A 23,737-nucleotide genomic window follows, 5' to 3' on the forward strand; every position below is an offset into this window, starting at 1 on the left:
GGAAGAGATACTTTTGTCCTGTGGGAAAGGCTCACAACTTGTGAAGAATTTTCTTACTGTCAGAGAGGCCAACTTTTATACCCTGTCCCTTGGATCCTGAGAGGTAGGACCAAGAAGGGGAATGGACTTGTGATCATGTAGACTTGTGAGCAAGGCCTCTGGTTGGATGTCAGAAGGGGAGAGAGGGAGACGCTTCTAGGGGAAAGCTGAGGGATCGGGAAGACGGGGCTAGTCTCTAGTCTGATCCTGGTTGGGGCTTTAGTTGTTGCCTTTGCTCTGGTGGTGGTTCCTCCACCGTCTTACCCCCTAGCCACGGGAAAAGGATGTGCTGCACGCCTGGAGTCAACCTGTCCCCACGGCCGGGTCCTCCTGCACACTGTCACCAGGAACAGGGATTCCAGCTGCCGTCACAGTCTTTGCCAGGAGACGAGACTCCAACTCAGCTATAGAAGAAAACCAGGCAAGGGACTTGACCACTAAGGCTTTCTGTTCCCCAAACGGCAGGTTGACAAGTGCTGAGTCCAGAGCTGGTGAGGTCCAGGTCAGCCATGCCCTCTTGGTCAAAGGCCATCCACCCCCCCAGCATACCCTGTGATGAGAAACACCTGCTGCTTCTCAGCAGGGACCTCTACCCAGCATTCAAGGCCTTTAGAAATCTGGCCCCCCTTTTTTGGTCATTTATAAGCCACCCCTACCCTCACAAATTGCCTGCTCTGGCCAAAGCGGGGAACTTGATGTCTTGTCCTTGTACAGCCTGGTTCCCCAAGACCACCTGCCCTTGGCAACATGGGCCCCTGCCTCCCCCCAGCCAGTCGTTCTCAGGACCCGGCTGTAGCATCACCTCCATGAAGCCTCCCCTTGCATGGACCACTCGCTGGTTACCAACTCTATACAACCTCTTTTATGCTACCTTTTCTCGTGGGCAAATCCTACATTTCAGTGAAATCCCCAAGAGAGCTTCTCACGTCCGTGTTCCCCTGGCAGCTCATACAAAGGGACACTTGACAGACACCAGGGGCACACGTGGATCAATACGTCGATGTCAGCAGGGGGGTCAGGCTCTCCTTCCCTTTGATGCTTGCAGGGGAGGGCCCGCAGAGCTAAGGTGACTGAGCCACTGGACACTTTTGGGGGGAGGACACAGCCTAGAAAAGAGGTAGCACCTAGCACCGAAAAACAGGAGATGGAGAGTAGTACAGCTCCAACCTGCCCCGATGACATGTGTCCTGGGCCAGTGTGCACTGTCACCTTCCCGCGCGGGACGGTGAGGCCAGCACGTGTTCTACTCACCCCACGGGATCCGTGTGCCAGTCACGTGAGATACTGTGTAGAAAGTGCTTGACAAGCATGGCACACACAGGAGTTGGCATTAGCTATCCACATGGAGTTGAAAAGAGCTCAGACAGGGGGCCGACTCTTGGCCCTAGGGCGAAGGTGGCTTTTATTTCCTTTCTTGGGAAGGGAGGGGGAGGGGAGCTTTCCCACGCACCAACCTAAGGAAAGGGTGGGTGCGCCCCCTGGAGGAGGGGGCTGGGAGAGCCGGAGGACTCCTTCGTGTCCACTTGCTGGCCCTGGGCTGCAGGGTGTGCGTGAGGTCACTGCCCTCGGGGTGACAGCTCCTGCAGGGCTGGAGGCACACGGAGGTATCTGCTGGTGTCCACGAAGGGGGAGGGGGAGCAGGTGCCCTGAGTGAGGAAGCAGCGGGCTGGGCTGACGGCTCCACACCCGACGCCTGCCCAGGATGGTAACTTTCATAAGGCCTGGCTGGTGTGACTCTTCTCCCGAGACGGGCCTCTGGGGCCCAGCGGCATTGCGCATTCCGACGGCTGGCCCTTTAAATGTCCATCTCAAATTGTGACTCTTCACCTGGGGACAGAAGGGACAGAGGGCCAGGTGAGCCACGGGCATGTGGTAGCGCTGACATTCTAGAGGCCAAGAAGAGGCGTGGTTTCCCATTCTGCTGTTTCCACAAGGAGAACAGGGCCAGGTTTGTGCTTCCAAGGAGAATGGAGGGAGAGCAGGAATTCCTGGAAACACACGTCCAGCTGTGTTCCCTCCCCCAATCCCAAATGAGGCACAGAGATCACGTCTCCCCACAGGAGAGGTGACAGCCCTGAATTTTGTATAATTTGTATTATCTTGAATAAGAGTGAATGGTTCCTTGTGATTTGAAATAAATACAACTTCCCAAATATTTCTTAAACATAAATCCTTTCTGAGCACATGTCCCAACTTCTGGTTTAGAAAGTGGTACCCTAACCTACTAGGCATACATCCGATTCCCCACAGAATAGCCTGACCCTGTGATACAGAAGTTATTTGGGTAATTCAGCCACTCACTGCCCTTGTCCAACTCTTACCATTAAAATTTTCAAGTAATTCATGCTGCGGCAGCTTGTTTTCTTTTTTCTTTTTTTTTAAAATTAATTAATTAATTACTTTATTTGGCTGTGCAGCCCTCAGGATCTTCGTTGCCGTGTGAGGGATCTTTTAGTTGTGGCCTGCGGGATCTAGTTCCCTGACCAGGGATTGAACCCGGGGCCCCTGCATTGGGAGTGTGGAGTCTTAACCACTGGACCGCCAGGGAATTCCCTTGTTCTCCTTTTAATAGAACTGCCTCCTTCACAATCTCCTGGCCAACGCTGCTCCAAGGTTCCACAGGGCAGGATGCCTGCTGTGAGCCCCAAGGGGAACAACTACCCTCGTCTACCCACAAATATGTGGGTCCAAGGGCAGGAGCCTTGGCGTCTCATAGCCTGTTAAGCAAAATGGAAAATCATGTCCCCCTCCTCCACTACACCCCATCCCAACAGTCATGCAGACCACTAGGCTGTTACTGTGGGGTCAGAGCTGTTGGCCTGGGGCACTGCTGGGCTAACCCGCATTTGTTATGGGCCAGAGAAGTTCTAGAAACTGGGAGGGAAGAGGGTGTGCAAGTGCGGGCGATGGACAGCCTTCAGGTAGTGGTGACGCAACCATTTCCGGTGTTGACAACCTCCATCTTCAACTACCAGTCTTTGGTTTAAGCGGGGGACCGACCACGTGACTCTATCCCTCCTTCTCTCCAGCCTGGAACAGAGGGCAGGGAACTGCGCTGCCTGGGGCTGTCCTTCCTACTGCGCTCTCTGTGCCCGAGTCCACCTCCCTTCCCTCCACAGCTCTCCAAGCCCAAAGGCAAGGCAACTGGGGCCCGTCTTGGGAGGTGGGGTTCCCGAGTTAATAATGAACCACATCCTGCAGGCGATGGGCTCTGGGGAGATGGGTTCTCTGCTGCTGTCAGCAGAGCCAGCCCCGCCTGAGGTCCCAGCTGCTTCCTGTCTGGGCTTGGTGTACCGCCTCTGGGTGAAGGGCCGGCGGCCTCCAGGCTGACTCAGGTTGTCTGCGAGTGCTTATGCTGCGTCCTCCACGTAGCGGGAGCGCTCAGATGCTCCGGCCCGCCGGTCCCGATGCCACAAAGAGGGCATCCACACACCTCTGCCGGCGTGGCTGCTCTGATCGCTTGGCAGGGGGTGTGGGGAACGGACACCAGGAAGGACCCAGCTACCCCATGTGGAACCTGCAGAAACAACTGGTTGCACTGTTTCTACCATCTCCAGAATCCGCTACGGACACCCTAACAGAAGGCAGCCCGGATGCCTTTCTGATCCCACAGACATGTAATTTCCTAGAGGGCGGGCGAGGACTGTGGCTTTGATAAGTCACCTCCTGCCCACAAATACCGTGGGTGGGTTCCGAGTATCACAGACACACGGAAACACTTCAGGGACGATTACACAAAGGTTATCAAAGCGCTGATCAAAGTGGCTGCGTGATCCCCTGGCGTTTCAAGCAAGCTCCCCACTAATGAGATTATCTGAGGCCAAATCGCCTTTCCTCCGGTTCCTGGGCCCCTTTCCCGGGGAAAGTTGGTTCCGATGAAAGTTCTACACTCCAGTCCCTACGCGCACCCTCTGGACTCTGGGCTGTTCCACGCAGGGGCATCGTTCCCCTCCCTGGAACTCCCCCTGAGCGGATGGGACCACACGCATTCCCTTCCCCAGGGAGAGCCTGGCCGAGCCCGGCCACTCACCGCCCGCCGGCTTGTCCTCTGGGCTGCTGCTCAGGTGGTCCTGGCCGGCTTCTGGAGGGGGCTCACCACCCACAGGGCTAGTGACCCCAGGAATGGTGGGCAGGTCCCGCGGGGGCGTTTTGGTCACAGGTGAGTTCCGACACTCCATTAGGAACTTCCGGTCGTAGATGATCCTGGTACCTGGCAGGGGGCGGGGACAGTGATAAAGCCATGGCGGACCCCCCAGCTCCCCCCCAAAGCCTGCTGTTTTCCCCCATGTCTTTGAGGTGTGGCTGCAGCACAGGTGGCAGGTTTTCCTGCAAAAGCCCGGACGGAGGAGTGAGGTTTACTCATGCCTGGCTGCAGCCCAGGACTCTGATGCCACCAAACTGCCCCGGCTCCCCGTCCCGCGGGCGATCCTCTGGCCACCTGACCGCATCCTTCCTCCCCCGAGCTTGCTGCTCAAAGCCCACCAACTCACTCCCCGACTCTGTGCTCGGTGTCGCCACTCACGACAATCACATCCGACAGCGGAGAAAGTGTGTTTTTTATGCATTTTTCAATTCTGTCCTTACAGCACCCTCGTGGGATATCCAGAATATTTAACTCCATTTTACAGAGGGGCAAAGAGAAAAATCAAGTGATCCCCCCAACCAGTAAAAAATGAGAACGCTTCCCGTCTGGACTCAAGCCCTCCCGCCCCACGCCTCTCTTTACTCAGCCCATCTCCCCTGAGACACCCCCGCCCCCAGCATCCTTTACCTATCCGCTCCAATGCGTCCCTGCACTTCAGCGCTTCTACACAGGAGACAGGGTGACTCTCCTTTCTCAAGTGTCACCCTAGGGTGAGGGGCCATGCCTTATGATTCACTATCCTTAAAGCACCCAGGACCCCTCCTATGAGGGCAGTTGCCTGGGAGACCCCTTAAAAAGGGAGTGTTTTCTCAAGCAGAGGACCCAGGAGCCTGGTGGGAGGCCAGCTGATTCCTGAAACAAGAGAGAAGACTGAGACGGTTATTCCCGTTGGGCCCTTGTTTAATCCTGATTATCTCGGAAGCACCAGCGTGGTCCTAGTAACATAACACCTCCCGAACATTTGCTGATGGCTCCCTTCTCAACAAGGAACAGGCCCCAGGCTCCTAGCCATCACCAGGCAGAGGAATTTAAAACTGTCTTGTTGTCATTATGTTTCTTTTTATAGCTACCCTCTATTTACGGCAAGTGAGTCTGGTTTTTCCATATGCAGTTGTGATATCAAGCTTCCTTTTAATATATACAATAGGATATAATTGAATATGGTAATAGTACATGTTATATATTACATGATATATGTAAGAATAAAAACTAAATTTAAAAGAGAAGGTAATATAAAGGGAAATATTAAATATATGTACAAGTAGAATGCGAAGTATGATAAAGACCGCAGATGAGGGACTTCCCTGGTGGCGCAGTGGTTAAGAATCCGCCTGCCAATGCAGGGGACATGGGTTCGAGCCCTGGTCCAGGAAGATCCCACATGCCGTGGAGCAACTAAGCCTGTGTGCCACAGCTACTGAGCCTGCGCTCTAGAGCCCGCGAGCCACAACTACTGGGCCCGTGTGCCACAATTACTGAAGCCCGTACGCCTAGAGACCGTGCTCTGCAACAGGAGAAGCCACCGCAATGAGAAGCCCACGCACTGCAATGAAGGGTAGCCCCCGCTCGCTACAACTAGAGAAAAGCCTGTGTGCAGCAACGAAAACCCAATACAGCCTAAATAAATAAATAAATAAATAAAAAGACTGCAGATGAGGGAGAGGGATAAGTTAGGAGTTTGGGATTAACATATACATACTACTACGTATAAAATAGATAACCAACAAGGGCCTACTGTATAGCACAGGGAACTATATTCAACATCTTGTAATAACCTGTAATGGAAGAGAATCTGAAAAAGAATAGATTTATATATATATATGTATTGTATAACTGAATCACTGGGCTGTACACTCGAAACTAACACAACACTGTAAATCAACTATATTCCAATGAAAAAATAAATAAAGACTGCAGATGGACAGTGAATGGCCCCAGTTTAGAAACCAGGATGCAAGGACTTCAGGCATGCCCTTCCTTATCAATAGCCCTGAAATACGTCCCTCACTTAATGGCTCTGCTGAGCAACATTCCAACAGCTGAGATCCATTTCTCGATGTTGAGCACTGCCTCTCTGTTAACCCTTGGAGCCAGGAGAGGGACCGGTTTGCATCTGAGCTCTGATGTGAGTTAGTAAGACTGCGCTCCAGTGCCGAGGACGACCCGGGCTGCTGGAGAGCAGAGGATGGTGAGAGACACCCAAGCTGAACTTTGCCTCCTTGCTGAGTTGGCCCAGTCGGACTCGGGCCTGTCTAGGCGGCCGCCCTGTCTTGCTCTCCTCTTCTGAGAGGCAGTATTGCTGAGGTTGACGGCCCTGCTCCTCATCACCAGCAGGACCAGAGCTCACGTTTCCCAGGGGGAGGCGAAGCACACAGAACGGGGCTGTACGTTAGGCTCTGCTATCAACCAGCCGGGGGGCCCTGTGCGCCTCACCCTCTGTGCCTGCCCCCGGCCCCCCGCCGTTCGGGCCTCACCTGTACCATGAAGGGCTATGTGTGCCTATGAGCCCAGTGGGCTACAAATGGAGAACAACGGAGCCCTCTCCTTGAGGGAGGACGTCCTGGCTTCAGAGATGGGACCATTTTTCTGCTTCTTAGTTCTCACGGCCTGGCACTTTACTGCACGGCACATGGAACTTCCCTGACCAGGGATCGAACCCGCGCCCCCTGCGGTGGAAGGGTGGAATCTTAACCACTGGACCACCAGGGAAGTCCATCATTTCTTTCTTTATTTTTATTGAAGTATAGTTGATTTACAATAGTGTGTTAGTTTCTGATGTACAGCAAAGTGATTCAGTTACATATATATATACACACATACATAGATACATATATATATATTCTTTTCATATTCCTTTCCTTTACGGTTTATCACAGGATATTGAATACAGTTCCTTGTGCTATACAGTAGGCCCTTTTAAATCTATTTTATGTATAAAAGTTTATATCTGCTAATCCCAAACTCCTTAATACCACCTTGGCTTTTTTTGTTGGTTTGTTCACCACAGAGTAGGGAACTGACCCCATCGGAGTTGAACCTAAGAGCTGGAGATTCAATCGTCTCAAAAAAGAACTTGGAGGTCAGCAGCTTCTGGGGAGGTTCTTTAAAGGTCACTAGCCCTCAGCAATTTTTTAAACAAGTGTGGTAAAATAGAAATAACATAAAACTGACCATCTGAGCTAATTTTAAAATGTACAGTTGAGTAGTGTAAGTACATCCTTATGGCTGTACAACCCATCTCCAGGACTGTTTTCGTCCTGCCAAACTGAAACTCTATCCAGGAAACAACTCCCCCTCCCCCAGCCCCCGGCAACCCCCACTCCACTTTCTGTGTCTCTGAGCTGGACTGCTCTAGGTGCCTCATATAAGTGGAATCATACAGTATTTGTCTTTTTGCAACTGGCTCATTTCACTTAGCATAATGTCCTCAAGGTTCATCTACATGGCTGGACCCCATATGGGAATTTCCTTCCATTTAAGGCTGAATAATATTCAGTTGTATGGCTATACCAATTTTGTTTATCCACAGACATTCGGGTTGCATCTACCTTTTGGTTATTGTGAATAATGCTACTAGGAACATGGGTGTGCAAATATCTTGAGACCTTCCTTTCAATTATTCAGAGTACATACTCAGAAGTAGCCTCCAGGGCTTCCCTGGTGGTGCAGTGGTTGAGAATCTGCCTGCCAATGCAGGGGACATGGGTTCGAGCCCTGATCTGGGAAGATCCCACATGCCGCGGAGCGCCTGCGCGTCTGGAGCCTGTGCTCCGCAACAAGAGAGGCCGCGATAGTGAGAGGCCCGCGCACCGCAATGAAGAGTGGCCCCCACTTGCCGCCAACTAGAGAAAGCCGTCGCACAGAAACGAAGACCCAACACAGCCATAAATAAATAAATAAATAAATAAGTAGCCCCCAGCATTTGAGAAGTCAGTAATTACGCTTAAAAGAGAAAAAGAAATAAACAATGTGCCCTTTATCCTGTGGCTAGTGCACTTATTTAAAAATAAAAATCCTCATTTCAGTTAATAAAATCCATAATCTAAATGCCAGCAGAGGTGGCACCCGAGACAGCCACGATCAGAGTAATTCAGCCAGGGAGGGAGGCTGTAGGAGGGTAAACAGGGTGTTCAGAAGGTCAGCTGACAAGGCATGGAGCCTGGGAGGGGAGGAGACCACAAAGCCACCACTGACTAATTTGGGGCTGGTGAAGGATAGGAGCTGGAGATGAAGCTGCTTTGGCTTTTTAACCCTTTCTTCTTCCAACCCTTCATGGGATCCACCATCACACAGCTTCAGTGAACAGTGATCTTCTGGAAATTCCCTACGCCTCCCACAGAGGACGCAAACTTTACAAAACACACACAGTCCCATACTGTCAAAAATAGGAAGCCTTAGCTGACAAGGCTGCCGCGGTCTCCCGGAACTGGGGACGTGGCCTGCATAGGGGACAGGAAGTGGGAACCAGCAGGGGAGGCCACGGTCCCCGCGAGGCTGAGCAGCAGTGGCTGGAGGTGCTGGTCAAGTGTGACCCTCTGGCGCATGGGGGTGTCACACCAGCCGGTCCCCACGTGACACTCTTCAGCTGAGGGCCTACTTCCTCTCCGTGTAAGGGAAAACGACCCACCTCCACTAGGTTTCTACAGACAAAAGCTTTTGAGGATCTAGGCAGCTTCCAGCTGGTACAGCCAAGACAGTGTTCCCTGCTGCTTCTCTCACAAGTCGTGCAAAACACCAAGAACAAGGAGAAGCACATGCTCCCACCTGGATGCAAAAGGGGTTCCAACTGTTCTCCAAATCACGATATATGAGGACAGAAAGTGCATGGAGGAGTGGTTCTAACAGAGGGAGGGAAAGGGTGACCACTAAATGCAGGAGGTGGCAGTGGAGGTTACAACAGGAAGCGAGCAGGGTCAGAACCTAGGAAGGTTCAGGAATTAGAGGCATCAAGGAAGATGGGGACGGGGGCTGAGAACAGGGAGAGGTGCCACACATTCCTCACCCAGGAGGAGGGGACACAGGGAAAATAAGTAAAGCTGACCTCCTGAACGGTGGCCTCAAACCCCCAGCCCTGCCCTGCTTCAGAATCAAGAGTAAAGATACAGATCTGTAGAAACGGATTTGGGGAGGGGGGTATCCCAAATGCAAAAAACCAACTAGCCACTAGATTGAGTCCACCAGTCTCCACAACTCACAAGGGGCTTCCGGTCAGCTCTTAAGCACCTCACTCTTAAATATAAACACTCAAATGTCTCCATGCATTTCTGAAAAAAGCTCACAACATTTAATGAGAGATTCAAACAAACCAACGGGGACTTCCCTGATGGTGCAGTGGTTAAGAATCCGCCTGCCAACGCAGCGGACATGGGTTCAAGCCCTGGTCTGGGAAGATCCCACATGCCGAGGAGCAACTAAGCCCATGCGCCACAACTACTGAGCCTGTGCTGTAGAGCCCGTGAGCCACAACTACTGAGCCTGCGTGCCACAACTACTGAAGCCCGCTGCCTAGAGCCCATGCTCCACAACAAGAGAACCCACTGCAACAAGAAGCCTGCGCACCACAATGAAGAGTAGCCCCTGCTCGACACAACTAGAGAAAGCCTGCGCACAGCAACAAAGACCCAACGCAGCCAAAATAAATAAATTAATTAATTAATTAATTTAAAAAAAAAAAAAAAAGAATCTGCCTGCCAATGCAGGGGACAAAGTTTCGAGCCCTGGTCCGGGAAGATCGCACATGCCACGGAGCAACTAAGCCCGTGCGTCACAGCTACTGAGCCTGCACTCTAGAGCCCATGAGCTACAACTACTGAGCCTGTGCTCTAGAGCCCACGAGCTACAACTACTGAGCCTGCGCTCTAGAGCCCACAAGCTACAACTACTGAGCCTGTGCTCTAGAGCCTGCGAGCCACAACTATGAAGCCCACACGCCGCAACTACTGAAGCCCACGTGCTCTAGGGCCCGTGCTCCGCTACAAGAGAAGCCATTGCAATGAGAAGCCTGTGCACCTCAACGAAGAGTAGCCCCTGCTCACCACAACTAGAGAAAGCCTGCATGTAGCAATGAAGACCCATCGCAGCCAAAAACAAAACAAAACAAATCAAAACCAACAGTAGGAAACAGATAATAAAGAGAGCAGAAGACAAAAAGATAACCAATTAGAGATAGTACCAAAATCCTGGATAATAGGAAGTCAAGAAAGAGAGAAAAGAAAAACTGATCAAAAGAATTTACTTAAATAGAAAAAAAGAAAAGAGACTTTTCCTGAATGAAGAGATGAGTCTTTTTTCTTTTCTTTTTTTTTAAATCAGTTTACTGTTTTTATTTATTTAATTTTTATTTATTTATTTTTTGGCTGCATTGGGTCTTCATTGCTGTGTGTGGGCTTTCTCTAGTTGCGGTGAGTGGCGGCTACTCTTCGTTGAGGTGTGCGGGCTTCTCACTGTGGTGGCTTCTCTTGTTGCGGAGCAAGGACTCTAGGTGCGCTGGCTTCAGTAGTTGTGGCTCGCGGGCTCAGTAGTTGTGGCTCGCGGGCTCTACAGCACAGGCTCAGTAGTTGTGGTGCACGGGCTTAGTTGCTCCGCGGTATGTGGGACCTTCCTGGACCAGGGCCAGAACCCGTGTCCCATGCCTTGGCAGGCGGATTCTTAACAACTGAGCCACCAGGGAAGTCCCTTTCTACTTTTTTAAAAATAAATGTATTTATTTATTTGTTTATCTATCTATCTACTTATTTTTGGCTACATTGGGTCTTCGTTGCTGCGTGCAGGCTTTCTCTAGTTGCAGCGAGCAGGGGCTACTCTTCCTTGCAGTGTGCAGGTTTCTCATTGTGGTGGCTTCTTGTTGCGGAGCATGGGCTCTGAGCGCGCGGGCTTCAGTAGTTGTGGCACGTGGGCTCAATAGCTCTGGTGCACGGTCTTAGTCGCTCTGCAGCATGTGGGATCTTCCGGGACCAGGGTTCGAACATGTGCCCCCTGCATTGGCAGGCGGATTCTTAACCACTGAGCCACCAGGGAAGTCCTATAACTTTATATATATACAACTTTGATTTTTTTTTAAAAACTAAGAGACAGGTTAAATAAGTTATGGATCAGACTTACAATACAATGCTGTGCAGGTACTATTTGGAATAAGAAAATTGTACACTGTCCACAGTATTTCATGAAAAAGTCACAGAACTGTATTTTGTGTTTGGTTATCTCTGGGGGTGAGATAAGGATTAAGGCAAAGAAAACATCTTTTACACTTAACTTTTTTTTTTTTAATACAAAACTGTAATAAGGATATAGGGATATTAAGCAAACAAATAAATAAGGATATAAGGTCAGAATCTCCTTTCCTAGTAAGTCAAGTTAAAACTGCCGTGGCTGGAACAAGATAGCCTCCCCACCCCATGAAAGCCCAGGGGGCTCTCTGCTGGGCTGGGGAAGGAGTGGTAAGCTCACTCCTCCAGCACCTCCTGGCCATGTGCACCAGCCCCGTCCACGCTAGACTTTAACTCCAGAACTGTATTCAAGGATCAGGAGAAGTGTTAACACTCACCCACAAAATTGCCAGTCTTTGCTCAATCCCATGTCCTGAGAGTAGGTGTGCTGGGTCGGTCATGTATTCACTAACTGAACCCCTCTGTTGTTTTTTGGGCGCGCCATGGGGCTTGCGGGGATCTTAGTTCCCCGACCAGGGATCAAACCTGTGCCCCCTGCAGTGGCAGTGCTGAGTCCTAACCACTGGACTGCCTGGGAAGTCCCTCACTGAACCCCTTTGGACCACAGCAGGCCAGGTGTGAGGGATGTAAGGGACCGTTAGATATAGGAACAGCTCCCTGATCTCAGACACACATTTAGTCGGAGGAGAAAGACCTGGAAACAAACGATTACTGTCAAGTGTGTGGAGTCTAAAAACAGAGGCGTAGGTGGGGATCACAGAGGGACAGGAAGAGATCTACCCCGTGTGTACTGCTGGCGACAGAGAATCCAAGCCCCCTGACCCTAATCCCCTGAGCCAGAGAAGCATCCAAATCACCCCAGTTCTGCACTGCCCCAAACTGGAGAGTGGTCCGTGGGTGACTCAGATGGGAGGTACTGGAGGTGCAGAACAGGGGAATCCAGAACCTGCCACCCTGCAGGGCTGGGGGGGAGAAGAGAGGTGGACCACCCCCATCCCCATCACGCTTCCAACCATTTGTGTAGCTGAGATCCTGTTGGGTGCTGGGGGAGACTTCAAGGTTGAGTCTCGAACTACATGTAGAGAATAACTGAGGCTGCCTTCTAACTGAAAGCCCATTCAAATGCATCGCCGTAAGTCCAGCGGGCTGCTGGAGTTCCCAGCTATGGAGAGAAAGGGTGGGAACAGTGGAGTAGGGGTTGGTGGGAGAATACAGTGCTGCTCTTCCTGCAGCCTAGTGGTCAGAGACCCAGCTCTCCCACTTGCTGGCTCTACCCACTCTGGGAGTTATTGCTCCATGTCTCTGTGCCTCGATTTCTTCCTCTGTAGAATGGGGATGATGGTGACGACGACAGTGCAACTTCACCGGGTCACTGCGTGGGGCAGCGCAGTGGCTGACACAAAGTAAGCCCTAAACAAACAAACCCTAGCTATTACCATGGCCAGTGTGGCTTCAGCTGACATACTTTACCCTTTATTCCGTCCTATCCACACCGGGGATCAGTTATATGGGGGCCAAAACAAAGAAACAAACAAAAAACTGGGACAAATCAGAGGGGAGGCAAGCAACCCTGCGAAGAGACTTGTGGGGAAAGGGCAGGGGTGGAGATGGGGGAGGGTAAGGGCGTCCTCCATCCTTTTTTGGTCCACAGAAACACGCTTCAAGAACCACCACAAGGCGACTTCCCTGGGGGCGCAGTGGGTAAGACTCCGCACTCCCAACGCAGGCGGCTGGGGTTCGATCCCTGGTCAGGGAACTAGATCCCACCCGCATGCCGCAACTAAGAGTTCGCAAGCCACAACTAAGGAGCCCACCTGCCGCAACTAAGGAGCCCACGGGCCGCAACTAAGGAGCCCGCCTGCCATAACTAAGACCCGGCACAACCAAATAAATAAATAAATAATTTAATTTAAAAACAAAAACAAAAACAACACCACAAGGGGACTTCCCTGGTGGTCCAGTGGTTAAGACTCTGCGCTTCCACTGCAGAGGGAGTGGGTTGGATTCCCGATGGGGGAACTAAGATCCCACATGCTGTACAGTGTGGCCAAAAAATTAAAAAGAACCATGGCATGTTTGATAACTGGTGTCATCTGGGACTTTAAACTCCAGATGTGCACCAAATGCAAGAATGGCATTTTTTCTCCAGGCAGGTTTCGGGGTGAGGACAGCCTGTTTGAACATATAAAGCAAGGCAGCCCTTCCCTAGGGTCAGGTTTCCGCACCTGTAAACAAGGGCTTGTTCTGGGCTCATTCAAACTATTTTTAAAGCACCAACCCCGTGCCAGGATTTAGAAGTAATCTCTCAGGTCTGTTCCAGCTCTGACACCAACCATTTATTTTTAGGATCTCCTTGTGGGCAGGTGCTTTTCAAGTGTAACTAGCCTGGGGCCGGGGACGCAGCAGTTCTGGGCTCAAACCGGGGTGCGCCACACACCAGCCCTCACCTCCCAGTCCCAGCTTCATTCCACAGCTCGGTGCCAACGAGACCCGCGCCTCGCAGGAGTGGCCTGAAGATCACATCACCACGTGAGCCCTGCCTGCCTGTGGGCAGGGCGGCGGCGCTCAGAGCCTGAACTGCTAGGTCTCCCGTGGCCCCCTCGACCCCCAGGAGGGAGACACATTGTCCTCGACTCGCAGACAGGAAACTGAGGCTCAGAAAGGCCGGCCCCTCGCAGCCATCCCGAGGCAGACCCAGCCCGTGTCGCCTCCGACCCTAAACACCAGCCTCTGTTTATAACGAGCAGGGCAGCGGGGCCACCGCACCTCAGCCAGCACCGGCCACGGGGGAAGTCGCAGGGGTCTCCAGACTTCTGCCTCCTTTCCCGCCCGTTTGGCCAGAACAGGATGTTCCCTGGGAGGGAGTTCTCCTAGATTCCTTCTTCATCCCCCGCCCCCGCTGCGGTCCCGCCCTCCCCTCGGGGCCAAGCGGCGTCTGGATAGGGCTCCTGTAAATTGAGACGCTGGTCCCTCGCTCTCCCCGGGCCTGCCTGGCAGGAGCGCTCCTCCCCAGGACGTGAGGCCCGACAAGAGTACAAGCGCGTAATTCCTAGAACTGCTGTTCCCCTTCCAGGGGCGGGAGAGCATTTCACAACACGGTCAGGCGGAGGGCGGCCGCCCGGGAGCCACGCACTCGGATGAGCTTACAGCCGGCTCACCGGCGGTGCCCCGACGACCGGTGCCCCGACGACCGGGAGGCACAGCGCGGCCGCGCGGGCCCGCACGGCTCTCCCTCCCCGCCCTTGCCTGGGCGGCTGTTCTTGCTGGGCAGTCTGGCAAGCAGAGCCGACCGGTCCGGGAGAGAATCTTGGTAGAGAAGCAGAAGAGGACGCTCCCTCCAAGACTGCCCTTCACGTCTGGCCCCGCCAGCTCTGCAGAGAGAACCAAGATGCCCACGTTCTCGGGGGTCAAGGGGTCTTATGAAGGTCCTGGAGTAACAAAGGTGCCACCAGAGAGTGGCAAAGGGCCCTCCCTTCAGGCCCCATGAGGGAATAGGCCGGTTGATTCGAAAATTAAGCAGAAGGGACAAGGCTTTTACAGGGACGTTCAGAACAAAATAGCTGAACGAATTCTTCTAGGGCCGGCCCAGCTCCTCCCCGTTCCCTGTGCACCTGGCAGAGCCAGGTAAGGCTGCCTCCGAAACTCACTACCAACACGGGAGTGCCCGTCTGAAATGCCCCACCCCTGTTGTTGCTGGAAAAGGGAGGGGCCCTGTTTTTTTGAATGGCAACCCCCAAATTCACATGCAGAAGCCCCAACCCCTAGTACCTCAGTGTAACCCTAATTGGAGAGAAGGTCTTTTAAACAGGCCATTATGTTAAAATGAGGCCATTGGGTAGGGGCCCTTAAACAACATGCTGGTGTCCTTGTAAGAGGAGAGAGAGATTGCACAGAGGAAGGACGACCACCAGGTGCAGAGGCAGCAAGAGGGCTGCGGTCTGCAAGCCAAGGACAGGGCCTCAGGAGAAACCAAGCCTGCCGGCACTTTGATCTTGGACTCCCAGCTTCCAGACCAAGGAGAAAATAAACTCCTGTTGTTTAAACTACCCTGTCTGTGGATTTTGTTACAGGAGCCCTAGCAAATTAATATAGTCCCACTTTCCCCTTTCGTTCAGAAGAGCAGAAGAGAGAAGCCCACTTATACACACCCACTCTTTAAGGCAAGAGACCCAGTTCCTCACCTCCACACCGTGTGCCTCACCGGGCGTGTGCTGAGTGTGAACCCGCCTGCACCCCCGGTGGTCTCCCTCCCACCCACCTCTGGACTGCTGGGCTCTGACACCTGACATCATCGTCTTGCCAGTATTCCAGAAAATCAAGGATGTTCAAATGCGAGTGCTGAGCAGGGCTGGGCAAGCACGGGCTCCTCTGAAGGGTGTACCCAAAGCCCGGCTGCTTAAAGGGGAAAGAGGTAGGCTGGGCGGCAGTTAGTAAGAGAAGGCATGACAGCAAGTGAATGCATGGCCCAGTGGCCTGGCACCATGGCCATCTGTATTGTTTGCTTTCTGGAGCTGGACTGAAGGGCTTGAAAATGGGGCATGGGATCTATGACTCAATATATTTTTTCAGGAAGGTGTCCTTGGTTCTTAAACCAACGGTCAATTCACAGGCTTGTGATTCCTGTGTGCTTCTACATTTGGCCCTGGCTCTGCTGGCCACAGAGCAGGACGGGCAGTTAAGTCTCCTTAAAGGACTGTTCTTTGAGGCTTGGCCCTTGTGGAACATCGTCTAAAAGCGTGGTCTGCATAAGTCCTCCGATCCCTGTTTGCATATGCGGCTTCCCTCATTCAAAGGAGTTATTTTCCCCTCTCTTTGAATCTGGGCTAGCCCGCAGCTTGCCTTGACTGACAGAATACCATGTCAGTGACATTATGTGACTTCTGAGCCTAGGCCTTAAGAGGCCTTGCAAACTGCCATGTAAATAAGCTCACATTCTGATTGATATGAGACCACGAGGACAGAAAGAGAGCCCAACCTTCCAGCTGTCCCCAGCAATGCCCAGACAGGTGGCTAAGGCCATCTTGGACCTTCTAGCCCAGGGCAATCCAGCTGCCAACTGTATGCAGCCAGATGAGTAGCTCAGGCAAGATGATCAAAAAATGCCCAACTGGGCCAAAGAATGAAGAGAAATAACGGATTGTTGTTGGTGTTGAAGTTACTAAGTTTGGGGATGGCTTGTTATACAGCAGTAGCTAACTGATACGGCCATTCTCATCAAGACAAGTATCTCTGGGTCTAGTATCTGAGCTCTCCCCGTGAACCTTCATGGGCATAAGCAATGGGTTACAAGGCCCATGTCTTGAGCATCCAAATGCCATGGACACATGTCACCTATTTCCACCTAGTCAGCAATACTGGCTGCAAACAAGTAAATAAAGAGCAGCAATCCTAGTATCTAAGACCTTGGCCCCAGTACTGACTTGCTCAGTATAAAAAGTCACTTCCTTCCACTTTCTGCTCCATAATGATTGGGAATAATACTGGGATAAGTGGGAAAGTTCAGAGAAAGTTAGCTTCTGCCTCTGGGACTTTCCAAGATAAATAACTATACCTGTAACTGAAAGGACAGAAAAGAAAATTCTAAATATTCTTATTAAGCCAGCTCAGACCCAGGCCTGGTGGTAGAGACACTAGGTTACCCTGAGAATGCTTTCATTGCAGGAGTCTTTTCAACCCTTCACCTTCTAGACATCACATGTAGCTGGTGGCACTGCAAAATAAGCCGTCTCTGAAAGAACTTCCTATCTAACCTAGGGAACAAACACATAAACAAATACACGTGATTCACTGTTATGAATCATAAAGGAGGAAGAACACTGGCATGGATCTCAGTAAGATGAGAAAGTGACAGATTTTTCCTTTGTTTGTTTGAACACACAAGGATCTACGCACACAAATGAATACCTTTTGTCTGTTTCACCTTAAGAAGCAATCCTTTTTTCAGTAATGCTGCCCTTTCCTAATTCCTCTTCCAGGAATGACATCAAATATCGACCCGACAAGCAAACGCCTCACTACTTTATACCAAGAGAACAATATGGTACCATCCTGCTGGCCCTTTCACCAAATTTGGTAATGAAGGACTTCTTTGCTCTTTCAGGAAAAAACAAAAAAACTCCTTTTTCAAATAATGAGGTCCTGCCACCTTTGAGGAAAAAACTACGTAAGCTTCTGAAGGCAATTCAAATCCAACAGCTGTGTCTGCATTGTTAGAATGTAAGGCCTACCAGGCCGACTACTTGGAGCGGGCAATTCTCACTTAGTATCATACAGGTTCTCGGGGGTGGCGTGGGGTGTCTGTCTAATTGCTTCAGTCTATAGATAAAACTCTGATGCTTATAATTCTATTTCAGGTGTGACTTCATCTTTCTAACTTGCAACGCAAGCCCTCGAGGTCACACCGTCTTCCCATGCCATAAAGGCCTCAAGAACAGGGAGGCCATGGGCATTGGAGGGAGTCTGGGATGCTCTACGCCAGGGTCCTCGTCAAAGTCTTTAATGAGGCACATAGTGTGGAATGTTCCAAACGCTTTAAAAGGAAGCTCAGGTCAGTGTAAAAAGAGGCCCATTATAGTTCCCTCCTTGCCTTAATGTCAAGTTCTTTTAACCTGTAATAAAGAGACAATGTGGACTTCCCTGGTGGCGCAGTGGTTAAGAATCTGCCTGCTAATGCAGGGGACATGGGTTCGATCCCTGATCCAGGAAGATCCCACATGCCGCGGAGCAACTAGGCCCGTGCGCCACAACTACTGAGCCTGCGCTCTAGAGCCCGCGAGCCACAACTACTGAGCCCGCGTGCCACAACTACTGAAGCCCGCGCGCCTAGAGCCCGTGCTCCGCAACAAAAGAAGCCACCGCAATGAGAAGCCCGCACACCGCAACGAAGAGGAGCCCCTGCTCGCCGCAACTAGAGAAAGCCTGCGCGCAGCAACAAAGACCCAACACAGCCAAAAATAAATAAATAAAATAAATAAATTTATTTAAAAAAAAGAGAGAAAATGTGACTAAGGCCTGGGGACACTGGCTGTACCCTGGCTTCAGTGCCCACTCCACCTCCCCGTCTTCCTGGCACTGTCTGTTCCACGGCCAGACCTGGGAGCTGCCCCAAGGTAAGCTTCCTGGGCACAGACTTTGTTTGTCTAACCAAATAGGGTGCCAGTAACACCTGTAGTCGTACCTGCGTACCTCTGATTAACCTTATCCAGGTCCAGGGCTTAGGTATGACTACCACCCAAGCAACAACCCCTACAGCTTTGGGGTCAAACATCCACTAAGGAACTGGGATCGTAGAGGTTGGTGGGGGAAGGGTGGATGAAGGTATCTAACCCACTCAAAAGTTCTGCTGGTGTATGGTGTTACTGGAGATTTTTAAGACTTCACAGATATAGAGAACAGACTTGTTGCTAAGGGAAAGGGGTGGTGGGGAAGGGAAGGATTGGGAGTTTGGGATTAGCAGATGCAAACTATTCTAATATATATAGGATGGATAAACAACAAGGTCCTACTGTATAGCACGGGGAACTATATTCAATATGCTGTGATAAACCCTAATGGAGGAACTTCCCTGGTGGTCCAGTGAATAGGACTCTGTGCCTCCAAGGGAGGGGGCACAGGTTTGATCCCTGGTCAGGGAACTAAGGTCCCTCATGCAGCAGAGCATGGCCAAAAAAAAAAAAAAAAAAAAAACCTAATGGAAAAGAATATGAAAAGGAATATATATGTATAACTGAATCACTTTGCTGTACAGCAGAAATTAACACATTGTAAATCAACTATACTTCAATATAATTTAAAAAAAAAACAACCCACAAGACTCCACAGACTCAAATATTCATCTGTGACACTCCCTGAAGTAAATTTCTCTTAAGTTCTCCAGATACCTAACTTCAGATCAGTGGCTCAGCCTGTGTCGGGTTAATGACCATGGAAAGCAAAGTGAGTCATAGGAATGGAGATGGCTCAGATCATCTGCTCTCATTCTGCCCCAGGGACAAACACTGCAGTGCAAGTTTGCAGTGCAAACTCTTCCCAGCAAGAGTGACCAGCAAACACTTTACTCCAGTAGCTCCTGACACCTCCCACCCAGGAAGACTCTGTCAAAAGCCTGGCTCCCCAGACCCTGGTTTAAAGATGGATGCCAAACCCAACCTCAAGAGAAGTTTACCTGGGTAGAAGAAGCATCACTTTTGGTCAGACCACAGAGGACTGAAACGGTGAGGGCCGTCGCATTCCACCAATTCCTGGGTACTCAGAGTGTGGTACTTACACCAATCACTGGGAGCTAGGCAGAAATGCAGAACCTTAGGCCCTACCGCCAACCTACAGAATCAGAATCTGCATTGAAATGAGGTCCCCAGGTAATTCGTGTGCACATCGAAGACTGAGAAACAGCACTCCAGACTGAAGCAGAAAGGGGCCAGGAATGACCTCTTCTCATTAGGTCAAGCTCCTCTGCCCTGGGCAAAGGGGCGGCAAAGGGTTGGGGTGAAGTGGGCTTTGGAGGAAGACTCCACGACTTGGCTGAGGCAGCGGCAAGCCTGGACCCTCCAGGTTATGGACTGTGAGCTGTGCCTCCCCGGCTGGACACCCCAGACAAGAAAGACCTGGCTTTAGGCTCCGGGCACTGCTAGCTTCCTTCCTGTTGGCCTCGGAAACTAAGTTACACTCTGATGCCCCTTCTTCTCTCTCTCAACTGAAGACCTTCAGAAGGAGGAAGATTGGCTGAGGTCTGCCCCAAACCCCTATTTCCCAGTGCAAAGTGAGAAGTGGGAGTTCCCTATAAACAGCACCCCTGGCTATTGCTTCCAATCTGACCCACCCCATCTAGCAACAAAGCTGCAAAATAGGGCCACCCGAGCCTTCAGGCCTGCCTCAGTGCCCACCCTGAACAGATCAAACACAGGTTCACGCCCTCATTTGAAGGAGCCCCAAAATTGTCCAGAAAGGTCCTGGTAGACACATCATTACACAGAAAAAGCAGAACAGCATGGACTATATAAGTTCCAGCATGGAAAGAGAATTTGAGTCAAAGAGTGGCAGGAGGGGTCGCTGGGAACTTTTCCTCGGATCATTTTTAATAGATGAGGCAGCATTTCTCCCCTCTATGCTTGGCTGCTATTTCTTCTTCAATCTGTGAAAACGGTGTGACACTGCACAGTGGGCACGTATTTGGGGCCTCAGTGCCGCGTTCCGTAGAATAAGACGGCACCGTTGTACAAGAACGTCTAAGATCGCTAACAGCTCTAACGTTGTATGTTTTGGAGCAAACAGCTCCGGGCCTCGGATCTGGCTGTGCTCGCTGGTGGTGGGACAGCTGCCTGAGAAAATAAGCATGTGGCCCAGACGCTGGCAGGCGACGAGGCTGCAGCCCCGCCCGCGCGCGTGCGCCCCCACCCGTGGGTCTCAGCGGAGCGCCAGAATCTGCAGCGTTTTTCGAGTACTTTGGGAAGGAGCGGTGGAAGAGGGTGTAAGGGGAGGGGAGAAGGGCAGAAGCGGGTGAGAACAGCGCGAGGACGGGAGGGAAGTGGTGAGCACGAGGGTTTCATCATGCAAACGCGTGGGCAGGTTTCATCAGCGCCCGTGCGCCGGGACTCCGGAGCTGGGAGGGAATGCCAGGCTCCCGAGGGCAGCCCAAGGCGGGCCCCCACCCGCGCCAGCTCAGCTTCCTCTTCCTCATCCATTCTCAGGGCGCTCACACGGTTCCCTCCCCTCCCCCCGGACAGAAGAACGTGTTTTTCTGCACAGCGCTGCCCGCGGCCCCAGGTCCCTTCGCTGAGAGCCACACGCGTAATAGGGCGACCTGCCACCCGTGTCGCCGAGGCACTGCTGGAGCAGGCGAGGCACCCTCAGCCCAAAGCTGGGGGTGCCTCGGGAAGGAAAAAGGGCTCTGCAAGAGTCAGTGACGGCAACAACCTATCCCATAAAAACCCCAGGCCCGGCCTCTTCTTGGTTCGTGGGTCACCCTGACCCCACCCTATTCCGCCTCAGAACTGCCCCCAGCACCCAGAAGGGGCAGCACACCTTGGCATGTGGCAGTCCTGGAAGCGTGCGTTTGTTTGGGTGAGAGGACTCAGCTGTCTGTCCCAGAAAGAAGGAAACTAATGTGGTGGCATTTGCAGCCGCGGCTCTGGAGTTCGCACCCAGAGGGCGGGCTATGGAAGGTGGCCCCCCGCGCGCTCCCTGTGGCCACCTCCGTGACCCTCACCGCCTCCCTGATGCCCCGTATCCGTTCTTCCCAGTCGCCGCGCCCCGGAGCCCGGTCGCCACGTCCAGCTGGCGGTTCCCGAGCCCTCCAGCTCTGCCCAGCCCGTTCTCCACACCGCCCGCACCCGGAGCGGGAGCGCGGCGACCCCCGAGCCCGTGCCTACCTCCCGGGGTGGTGCTGAAGAGCGTGCCGCCGGGGGTGGTGCTGTAGTCCCCGGGAGGCAGGTGCACGCCGTCGCCGAGGACCACCCGGCGAGTGGCGGGGATGGCCCGGCTTGGGGTCTGGCTGCAGCTGCTGCCGCTGGACATGGTCTCCCGCGCGCTCCGCCCGCAGCCGGAGCGTGGCCCTCGCACCCCTCTGGCCTTGCTCAGCCTCGCTCGGGCCCGTCCCGCCCGAGACCGCCCCTTCCGCCTCTCGGGGTGACGCCCCCTGGGATTTGTAGTCCTGCCGCGCCGCCGCCACGCCCACCTCCCCCGGGCCGAGGGCTCTGCGGTTCCTCCCACGCGCTCGGTTGGAGGTCTGTTACCCACCCGCTCCTGGGCGCCGAAGCCTGCGCCCCGCCCCCTGTTCCTTTCGGGTACCTCGCGGCCACGCCCCTATTCCTTTCGGGTCCCCAGTGGCCACGCCCCTATTACTTTCGTGTCCCCTGCTGACACGGCGGCAGGGACGGGTCGGGTGGGGTTGGTGGTCGGGAAGCTTGCCTAGGTTAATGCCTTGCTGGGTCGGGGGCGCGTCTCAGGCTGTGCGGGGATCGTAGCCCATCCGGCCCCCTGTGGGAAGGCTAGTTTCAATACTGGGACATCAGGCCTGAAGGTCCCCTCACCCCTCCCTGTTTCGTGCTCTAGTTCCTCAGATGAGAAAGTGGGGATTGGTTGGTTGGTCATTCATCGGTTTATTGAACATTCGTGATATGGCAGGCGTGGAAGAAAGCGCCAAGAATGCACATTCCTTGCCCTGGAGGCTGTGGGAGAAGGACATGGGGACAAACCACCCAGCTGGGTGACGATGAGGGGTAAACCTGGAGCGAGGTGGGGCTTCGAGAGATTGGACCTCGGTGGGGCGGACGTGTGGGGAGGGGTAAGAGTCGGTCAGAGAAGTTGCCTTACACCCTTGAGTTGGGTCCGTCTCCCCCGACGCTGCCTGACGTTTAGTAGGTGCTTCTTGAATGAACGAAGGAAGGAATGAATCCTCAAGGAGATCCCCAAGTGGAGGACAGAAAAGCCTGGGGTGGCCACCTGTTGGAAGGGAAGAGGAGAGAGAAAAGTTTAAAAGGGAAATTAGGGCCGGATTGTGAAGGGTCTTCTATTACGCATTTCTTTTTTTTTTAAATAAATTTATTATTTTTGGCTGCGTTGGGTCTTGGTTGCTGCGCGTGGACTTTCTCTAGTTGCGGCGAGCGGGGGCTACTCTTCGTTGCGGTGCGCTGGCTTCTCATTGCGGCTTCTCTTGTTGTGGAGCACTGGTTCTAGGCACACGGGTTTCAGTAGTTGTGGCGCGTGGGCTCAGTAGTTGTGGCTCGCGGTCTCTAGGGCGCAGGCTCAGTAGTTGTGGTGCCCGGGCTTACTTGCTCCGCGGCATGTGGGATCTTCCTGGACCAGGGCTCAAACCCGTGTCCCCTGCATTGGCAGGCGGATTCTTAACCACTGCGCCACCAGGGAAGCCCGTGGAGGGTCTTTTAAATCATGACAGGGGTGCAGACCTTGTCCTCCAAGAGCAGGAGATATCAGAGATCTTTTAAGCTGGGGAGTGACACGATGATCTTTTTATAATGGACTACAGGAGGGTGAGGCCTGAGGTAGGAAGACTGGTTGGGTTTGGTCACTCCTGAGCTAAACCCTAGGCCTGTGCTGTCCAGCATGGTAGCCAGTGGCCACAAGTGCCCACTGAGCACTTGGAGTGTGGTTAGTCCACAATCACAAATACACACTGGATTTCAAAGACTTAGTATGAAAAAAATAATGTAATATATCTCAATAATTTGTTTTGTACTAATTACATGATGAAATAATATTTTGAATATATTGGGCTAAGTAAAATCTATTATTAAAATTAATTTCACCTGCTTTTTATTTTTTTGGATGGGACTAGAAGAAATATATATGTATATATATACACACACACCCACATACATATATGGCTCATAGTATGTTTCTATTGGGTAGTGCTGCTCTAGAATGAGGTGGT

General features: G+C 52.3%; 1 protein-coding gene and 2 long non-coding RNA genes across 3 annotated transcripts; 1 reads left to right on the forward strand and 2 right to left on the reverse strand.

Moving 5' to 3' along the window:
• Positions 1–1,415: 1,415 nt before the first annotated feature.
• EIF4EBP1 (eukaryotic translation initiation factor 4E binding protein 1) lies at positions 1,416–21,960 on the reverse strand. Its single transcript, XM_082444198.1, has 3 exons — positions 21,717–21,960; positions 4,070–4,249; positions 1,416–1,866 (listed from the first exon to the last, which is right to left on the reverse strand). The coding sequence occupies exons 1-3, from the start codon at positions 21,859–21,861 to the stop codon at positions 1,835–1,837; spliced, it is 357 nt and encodes a 118-aa protein (XP_082300324.1). The 5' UTR covers positions 21,862–21,960; the 3' UTR covers positions 1,416–1,834.
• Positions 14,467–18,913, forward strand: LOC309651455. The gene is made up of 2 exons (XR_014258137.1): positions 14,467–14,973; positions 17,325–18,913. It is a non-coding gene; the product is annotated as an uncharacterized lncRNA (long non-coding RNA).
• LOC309651459 lies at positions 19,145–21,709 on the reverse strand. The gene is made up of 2 exons (XR_014258141.1): positions 21,370–21,709; positions 19,145–19,630 (listed from the first exon to the last, which is right to left on the reverse strand). It is a non-coding gene; the product is annotated as an uncharacterized lncRNA (long non-coding RNA).
• Positions 21,961–23,737: the final 1,777 nt, after the last annotated feature.

Source organism: Balaenoptera physalus (genome assembly GCF_965194825.1).
Source record: "Balaenoptera physalus genome assembly, chromosome: 21".
Lineage (NCBI taxonomy): Eukaryota > Metazoa > Chordata > Mammalia > Artiodactyla > Balaenopteridae > Balaenoptera > Balaenoptera physalus.